A 9,224-nucleotide genomic window follows, 5' to 3' on the forward strand; every position below is an offset into this window, starting at 1 on the left:
GTGATGGGACAACAAAGGCTGTTACCTTTGGATGAATAAAGGTAGAGAGATGTAAGGAAAATAATGAGATGTGAGAAGTGGTGTTTGGTTTTTACCTGTGGATATAGCACTGGAGTGGTTGATACTGGAATACATCCAGTGTGTGTGTGTATTCTCTCTCTCTCTCTCAAATCTGTATATTCAATTATATGTATTATTATATTTTATATATGTATATATAAAGGTGTTTTAAAAAATGAGACTATGGTGGCAGTGTGATGGGGGTCTTGCTAATTTTCAGAAATACGTTGAATAAATCTTGTTTCTTAACTTTATTTCAGAACAGCCATCATAGCAACAAATATTTTCACTGAATGCTTGCATGTTCACACCACTTGCAGCCGCTGTAGCCCATTTTTCAACGTAAATATTTACAGTTTAAATACAATAAATATATCAGCATGCAAAATTAATCCTAAAAATGTCACCTTCCTAAAAGCTGGTACCTCCTGCAAGTAGGAAAGGAGTTTGGAATCAATTTCAACGTTATTTGACATTATCTTTCAGTGAGGATGGAAAAGACCAACCAAAGTGACTTGCTGGAGAAATTGCGTAGATGACTAGGTTGCATCAAATTGCTGAACTTAAGTAATTTGGTATGATTTCTTCTCTTCAGGATTTCAAAACCTACGTGGATCAAGCTTGTAGAGCTGCGGATGAGTTTGTCAACATTTATTATGAGACAATGGATAAAAGAAGAAGGGTATGTAGATATTTTGATGTTAGAACTGTCTTGTGTGTTTTTTGCTCACTTTTCTAACTAGCATTACACTTGAAAGCACCTGAAAGTTGGTTCCCATATATTGTATTGGCCAGGAAGTGCCTTAGACTTCTTCGTGGTAATAGTTCAGTTTGTATCCAACTATGTTTTACAGGTACAGGGTTTGGTCCGTACAGGCAGATAAAACTTGCTTTATTTGTCTCTGAGGTCAGAATTTAGCTTATTTTTTTCCAAACTTCTTTTATTAGCAGTTATCACTTCTGTTTCTGGGAGTCTTCAGGAGTGCCTGAGGATAAAGTGGAAACAGCTCTATCTGGCTCTGAAAGTCTTCATGGACCACATCGATGTGGTATCATGTAACAGATATTTGCACCAAAAGAGAGCTGTGGAGACTGTTCTTTGGAATTTTAAATGTATTGTTATTGTAATTTAATAACTTTTAGATTATGTGCAAATATCAGCAGTTGCATGTTAACTTCATAGTCACTTTGCGCAGAAGTAGGTTGGGCAGAGATGTATCAACAGCTTGAAGGAGAGTTAGGCAGTTACTCAGCTGTTACAGCTTATGAAACATTGGGACGTTCTGGTCTGCTGCAGATAACTGTCTTTTTTTTAAGTTTCCACTGTTCCTGTTCACTTTTTTTTTTTACCTGAAATTATAGTTTCCTGACATAATCTGTGTTGTGTGAAAAAAAAAACCACAGTGATAAACTTATTCTGGAAAGGTAGTGCTATCCTTTTGTTAGCAACTAGTTCAGTTCTATCACTAGCTTTGTTAAAGGAATCTCATCAGTATTTAAATTTGGAGACATACGAGTCTCTATGCAACTTATAAAGCAGAATATGTTTCAGTTTGTTTTAATTCTTGGTCAGGAGCACTAATTGTTAAAAGGAGCTAATATTTCAGGAGGGCATTTTATCTATCAAAGTAACAGAAGAAATCAATAATTCACAACATAAGGATTCAAAGAATATTGTTTTGTATGTTGTCCATTGTATGTGTTTACACATTTTCCCCAAATATGTTTTTTTCATAATCATTCAGGCTTTAACAAGACTTTATTTGGACAAAGCAACGTTGGTTTGGAATGGTAATGCAGTGTCCGGGCAAGAAGAACTGAATAAATTTTTTGAAATGTTGCCATCTAGTGAATTCCAGGTTAATGTGTTAGACTGCCAGCCTGTTCACGGTAAGGTTGTATTATAATTAACTTATTTATTTTTCAGTCTTTTTATAACTGTTGAAAGTGAACTGCAATTATAATAGTGCTTAATATTTCTTTTGGAACAAGCTTGGAGAAAATACTGAGGGTTGAAATGCCAAGTTGTGCATAAATAAAGCACAAATCAAGAGATGCAGCAACTCCGCTCTTTTTCTCATGTCTGGGAAAATATTTTAAGGACTTTTTTGTTAAGATCATATTCGGATGTGATGTATTTTCATGTACTGAAAAAGTCTGGCTTATCAGGTTATGTTGTCCTTGATGATGTCTAAGAGTCAAGAAACCTCTACTATAGCCTCTGATACTGACCTGCAATGTAATGTGGAACAAATCATTAAACTGTATGTACTTTGATTTCTTTACATCTGGAATAGATGTTAAGTTCTTTAGATTTCTGATTAACAACTGCTAAAGAAAGGCTTACATAATGGAGAAGTTAATAAATTACTTCTAATGGATATTTTGGGAATATAAGTAAGGAAAAAGCCTGTGGTCAAGCACGCTTGCTTTGCTCTGCTGTGAAAAAGCTATCATCTCTAATAGTGGGGGCAAAAAGTGTACGCAACTTGCTAAATATAAATAGATGTATATATGTATGTGTATCTCTCAAATAATGAGAGCTTGTTCTAAGCAAAAACTCAGGTGTTTGTTACAGTGCTCTAAAATGAACATGAGATGAAAACAGAAAAGCCATTGAAAAAGCAGCGTTGGCGAGCGAATACACCATTGTCTGGATAGAAATGATGCAACAAAACTGTACTTTTCCTGAACGTGTAACCAATTGTTAGCCTATAACTAGTATAACCAGAATGGAATGAAACTTCTATGTACATTTCCTACTTCTTTACCTGTTAGTCTTTGGTTGAGTTGTTTTCTTTATACTGTTTCTCCTTGTGAAGAGCAAGCTACTCAAGGCCAGACGACAGTCCTCGTGGTGACAAGTGGGACAGTAAAATTTGATGGCGACAAGCAGCGCTACTTCAATCAGAACTTCTTGCTGACAGCACAAGCCACACCTACCAACACAGTGTGGAAGATCGCCAGTGACTGTTTCCGCTTTCAGGACTGGGCCAGTTAGTGAGGGCTGGCTGCGGGACGTGACCTCTCTCATTCGACATGTTGAAGTTAGCTGTACAGACAGCCATTCTCGCCGCATGGGAAATGCTCACTCCTCGTGTTGCATGTGTCATTATGGGAGGTCTACAGATGATTCAGGGTGAATCCCGGTGACCATGGGTTTAGTAGTAAACAATCTTAAAATGCGAGAGGTTGCTCATGTTAGTTGAACGTAATAAAATGCTGAAGGCAGTGAGCTGTTGGAATCATTCCTAAAATGCCTTACATGCAGCTATGCTGCCACTTCCAGACTTCTTGTATGTAATGCTGAATGAACTCTGCTACTGTTTGAACACAAAATCCTCTTAATGTACAATTCTGACCAAACGTGTAATTTTTTCAACTTGAAAAGATCTGTTTTTACAGTAGCATCTTCCCTCTTTTGAAGAAGATGCTTGTGGCATGTAGAGACAATTCTCAAAGCTACCTACTCTTGGTTGTAAGAGGCTAGGAAGGATTGACAATGATTTCTACTGTTTGTGAAACTAGCAAATATAGCTCCCGAGTGTGTAATCTCTCAAATAATCCATTGGAAAGGTAATGTTGCCTTCCCTGATATGGAAGGACAAAATAATCTCATCAGGTTTCCTTTTGGCTTAAGCTTCTTAGACTTTGGTTGTAGTTAATTTACATTGATTCGTATGTAGGGCATGCGGAATGATTCAGAGCTCCTGTGCCAACAACTCGTCACGTGCATGTGAAGGACTTCAAACTGATTATTTTTCTTTTGAAGTCTCACAGTGTAAGAAATAGGTTGGTTACATCATTTCTGTTTGCTTTAACTGTTAATTCTGTTGCTATGAAGTCTGGACTATCTTTCCCATATTCAGTCTGCAGGTTTTGAATCCCCACTGCCTCTTCAGGAAACATTGTAGTAAAAAAGTGACACTGAAAGTGTGTATTACTGTGAAGCCTTCAATTTTTCTCTTCAGTACTGTTATTCAGAACAGGTGCTTTGATTATTTTCAATTTAGAAGAACAGCTCTGAACACAAATACCATCTTCCTCTCATGTAGATTTTTACTGTAGTTCTCATGTTACTTTTAAATACTACCTTCCGTTATTGATTCTGGGGGTTTTTGTGTGTCTTGCTTCAAATTTGCAGTTTAAAGCTTTCAGCTGCTTTAAAATAGTTTTCAAGACTAGAGGTTAAGACTGTCCATCTTAACTTGGGAACTTAAGAGTAAATCTGAATATCAGCAGTCTTGTTTCAAACTGGTATGTTTCTATTTTAAGCTGAGTAAAAAAAAAAAAAAATCAAAATTTAGCTATGTGCGTGCGAGTACGCTTGCTTGTAACTGAAAACACGTGAGGGGAACCTGTAACTCTGATCTTAATACATGGTGCAATGACAGCAGCAACCTGAATACAAAAGTGGTTACGACTTCAGCTCACTTGTTTTTATGACTTGCATCACAACGAGCAATATCTAACTTGTGTAAAACATCTTAAAACATCTGTAGTTTGCGATATAATCCCACCGATAATGGGATGTTTAGGTGAAATGGGTGAGTTTATTTCCTTTTAAGGCACTCCAGTCTTTACATCAGTAAGTTGGAGTTGGTAACCTGTCTCTATTCAAAAGCTGTTTGTGTTCTGAACTATTGTGTAACTATTTTTCAGCCTGAAGAATATGAATTCCTACAAAACAATGCAAGAAGTCCAGAATTTTTGAAAACTGTAAATACATTGTTATTTCTGTATGTAGTGAATGAAAGGATCCTTCTCTTTCATTACGGTTTGTTCTTAACAGAACATGCGAGAGAGAGACTTATATCTGTACCTGATAAGCTTGTCCTGGGAATAAATGCTTACTGGATATTTTTATGCAAGTTTTAATTTTTATAGTATTTTTTAAGCTTTTTCTAGGCAGACGGGAGATTCAGAATATATGAGGCAATGTTTTAGTCAAATGTTACTTTCATGTTATTCAAATGCAGGCTGCTTTGAAATCTGACTTCTGCAATTAATATTAAAAAAAAAAAAAAAACAAAAAACCAAAAACCAACCAAACTCCATAAGCCACCACTACCTGGAACATTACATAGGAAGCTTACTAACTGGCCCGGCTGGACAAACCCAGTTTAAACTCTTACTTTGTAAGGCGCGTACTTGGAATTGGACTTGGTATGCATACAGGGGTTTTTGGAGAGAAATTTATTAGGAAATAATTGCTTCAGCCTAGGGAGAAGTGCCAGTTGTGTACTGCCTACTTCCATCATCTTCAATGAGCATCACTTAGGGTGATCCCGTACTACTGTGATTAGCTGTCGCTCTTTGTAACTGAAAATGCTGGTTTACAAAATATTTTTATGGAGCATACAAAGTGATAATGTAGCTATTAGATTACATCAGTGATTTTACAACTGAGTAGTTAATGGCACAAACAACAAATCTCCTCCATACGAGCTGGAGAAGTTAGGGATGCTGCAGCTCTGTGCTGCTTGTTAAAACTTCTGTGCTGAAATTAGCGGAAGAGAACGTACAAATGCTTTTTATTCCATTCAGTACAAAACCATCTGGCTGGTTTCGTGTTCCCTGTTGCTGATTCTGCTGTAATACCTGAAATTTACAACGGGCACCTATAAAATGAACATGTTTATGCACTAAACTGTAAATGTTAATGCTACCAGGTTTTGCTGTTTGATACCGAGTTACTCCTGTACCGCCGGTCAGTGAAACAAAGCCAGCTGAAGAGCTAAGCACTTCCACATGCTAAATTATGGCTACTGAAGACTCGATAGATCTTCTCTTTTGTGTATATTCCCTGTATTGTCTTTACCCGTCACTGTTTTTATGTTGCTTTGTTCTTTTGGCATACTACAGTTAGATTGACTTAAAATACTTGTGCTGTGTCTTGGAATGGAGAAAAGTGATTCGTTCTGATGGTATGAATGATTTGTTCTGATAGTTTTGATATTGCATATGCTTCCTTATCCTGATTGGAGAAAAGTGCGTTATAAAGAAATGCTGTTTTATCAGTAAAGTAACTTTCCACACTTGAATATATTTTGTAACTTTTTGAAATTGTTTAAGATTAATTTAAAAAAAATAAAAAACAAAACCCTGACGTTCTGCTTTTTTTATTAGTAAAAGCTTTCATAGTTTGTTCTTATCATATTAAAAGTGCAAGAAATAATCTGTGGCTTCCTTATCTTTACTACTTGTGTTCTAGGTATGAGTTACATGTTCTGATTGTTGCAGCGTGGTGCTGGGGCACTGCAGAACAGGCTGGCTGTGAGCTCTTTGTCAGTGCTGCAGTAAAAAAAATGTGTCTGGAATAATAACCCTATAGCAAATGCCTCACCAAGAGCACTGTCAAACAGTAAACGGTGTTGAACTGGCTAGAGTAACAATCTCAAATTGACGTTTCCCTCTAAAATTTACTGAAGTTCAGACTGCTGTCCAACAAATACCTGGATGAAGTCAAACAAAACTTGTGCCAGATCCTTGGACTGTAAATATTTTCACTGAGAACACATTGTTGTGCCTCTGCTGTTTCTCTGCTAAGAAGAAATGAAATGCTCAAATAAGGAGCGGTTTGTGTGATAACTGGTGATTTATTCACTTTATTTTGCTGTAAGACATCAAATTACTAATGAACGCTTACACAGTGTAGATAGCAGCTTCTAGTTGCTGGCAATGAAAAGATGAGGATGCTAATGCAAGGTCAGCGTTTGTGTGGCAACAGACACTGTTCTAGAAACATGTGCTAGAAACAATGCCAAATATATTGTAAAGTTCTTGCTGTGTTTGAAGGTGTAGATTTCAGTGAGGCATTGCAAGCAGTCACTTTTTGTAATCATCCTGAGCAAGGCTCTGATGGCTGATGCAGCGTAAAGGTTTAGGAGCGCTGGGAAAAATAACTCACGGTTAGAGCCAAAACAGAAAGTATTTTTGCATGTCTGTTGAAAGTGAATCCAGAAATTGCTCTTTCAATATTCCCCCTGGGCTGAAGAAAAGAATAGTTAAGTCTTTCTAAACAAGCTTTTCTTTTCTGATACTAACTGAGAAGAAGTAGGTCACTGATAGCTGAGCTTACTCCTTCAGAAGGCTGGGTTTAATAATACCAATAGATCTATCTTGTTATCTTTTGCATCCAGTGATTGAACGGACTACGGAGACTCAATGGCCATTTTGCCATGCATCAGTAATACAGGGGCCTTAGAATGTACTGTTGATGGAAAAAAGTGTGTTGAATTTCAGTGGCTAATTTTTGTCGTCTCACAATCCAATTCAGTCCCAGTGGGTTTGCAGCTTCATGGTTTTTTAAGGTTTCCAGCCAGTACACAATGTATTGGACTCAGTAAAACAAAAATAAATGAATGTTGCTGCTGGGCTTAATACTTACTTATCAAGGTCTCTGTATGCCACAATATGAATTCCTCTTAGTGTTTCAAGTACTTTGGTGCATGTATTCGTGCCAACAGAGTAAGAATGAACTTGACGTGCATTTACATTACCAGCTCTGCAATGTAACCTGTCAGCTACAGCATGTTCCTAGGTTCGGAGCGTTTAAAGCACATTTTTCTTCAGAACTCAACACATCCATGCTGAATCCTTAGGCTCATCTGGATGGAACGATCCACAGGGGCATTGTGAGTTCTTACGTGTAACTGAATTGATTTAGGAGGCTTGAATTCCTAATGGACTGAAGTTTTGCTGCTCTGAAAGGCTTAATTTTGTTGTATTTCTCCCAGTCCTGGGGCAGCGCTGCTTGGTAGGGCAGTCTAACCTGGTTTTGTAGGGTTCCTGTTTCCAGCTGAACTCTATGGGTGTTGCTTTCACTGGAGAGTCTTCAAGAAACTGGGGGCTTCATTCAAGTGGACAGTTCTGTTGTCAGTTAGAGTACCACAGGATTCTAACTCCCCTCTGTAACTATCCCATGGTACACTTTCCTCTAATTTGTGATTTAGCAGAATTTAAAACAGTATGTGGACTATAACAAAAAATTGTACTGTGTGTTTATGGAGAAAAGATAAACTGTAAAAGAACAGTGCACTGAAAAATATTTTGTATCTTCACAGTTACAGGTTCTACATCTTGATAGTAATAACACAAATAAACAAGGGATTTATGATTCTATGATTCTAAATGGAATTACAGTTTGTGTAGTGGTCTTGCACTGGTTATTCTTCCCTGATGATTGGTCAGATGTGAGACAGGTATAGGGAATAAAAACAATTTTTATTTTCTTGCAGACTTACTGCACCCAAAAATTACAATGAGGTATAAATATAGGCAATAATAAATTGGCACTTTAGAACATAACATAGATCATTCTGAGGTTTGGGACCTCATATAGGCAGGAAGGCAGATTAGATAAGTCTGTCTGTCCTAAATCTGGGAATATTATCACTTACCTTTGTACTCTACGCTTTCTCTAAGCCAGGAGGTATGTATGCATACTTTGAAGCCTACATTCATAGAATCATAGAATAGTTTGGGTTGGAAGGGACCTCTAAAGGTCATCTAGTCCAACCCCATGAGGTTCACATGGGCCTACCTCTCAAGCTTGTCCAGGTCCCTCTGGATGGCATCCCTTCCCTCCAGCGTGTTGACCGCACCACTCAGCTTGGTGTCATCTGCAAACTTGCTAAGGGTGCACTTGATCCCGCTGTCTGTGTCATTGATGAAGATATTGAACAGTACCGGTCCCAATATGGACCCCTGCGGGACGCCACTCGTCACCAATCTCCATCTGGACATTGAGCTGTTGACCACTACCCTCTGGATGTGACCATCCAACCGGTTCCTCATCCACTGAACAGTCCACCCATCAAATCCATACCTCTCCAGTTTAGAGAGAAGGATGTTGTAGGGGACCGTGTCAAAGGCCTTACAGAAGTCCAGACAGACCACATCCGCAGTTCTTCCCTTGTCCACTGATGTAGTCACTCCATCATAGAAGGCCACTGGGTTGGTCAGGCAGGACTTGCCCTTGGTGAAGCCACGCTGGCTGTCTCGAATCACCTCCCTGTCCTCCAGGTGCCTTAGCATAGCTTCCAGGAGGATCTGCTCCACGATCATCCCAGGCACAGAGGTGAGACTGGCTGGCCTGTAGTTCCCCGGGCCTTCCCTTTTTCCCTTTTTAAAAATGGGGGGTATGTTTCCCCTTTTCCCGT

At 38.4% G+C, this 9,224-nt stretch overlaps 1 protein-coding gene across 1 annotated transcript; it reads left to right on the plus strand.

Annotated features, from left to right (window-relative positions):
• The first annotated feature begins 637 nt into the window (after positions 1-637).
• On the plus strand, positions 638-3,245 carry NXT2 (nuclear transport factor 2-like export factor 2). The gene is made up of 3 exons (XM_009327828.1): positions 638-742; positions 1,806-1,950; positions 2,883-3,245. The coding sequence occupies exons 1-3, from the start codon at positions 638-640 to the stop codon at positions 3,059-3,061; spliced, it is 429 nt and encodes a 142-aa protein (XP_009326103.1). The 3' UTR covers positions 3,062-3,245.
• Positions 3,246-9,224: the final 5,979 nt, after the last annotated feature.

Source organism: Pygoscelis adeliae, unplaced genomic scaffold, assembly GCF_000699105.1.
Source record: "Pygoscelis adeliae isolate BGI_AS28 unplaced genomic scaffold, ASM69910v1 Scaffold14, whole genome shotgun sequence".
NCBI lineage: Eukaryota > Metazoa > Chordata > Aves > Sphenisciformes > Spheniscidae > Pygoscelis > Pygoscelis adeliae.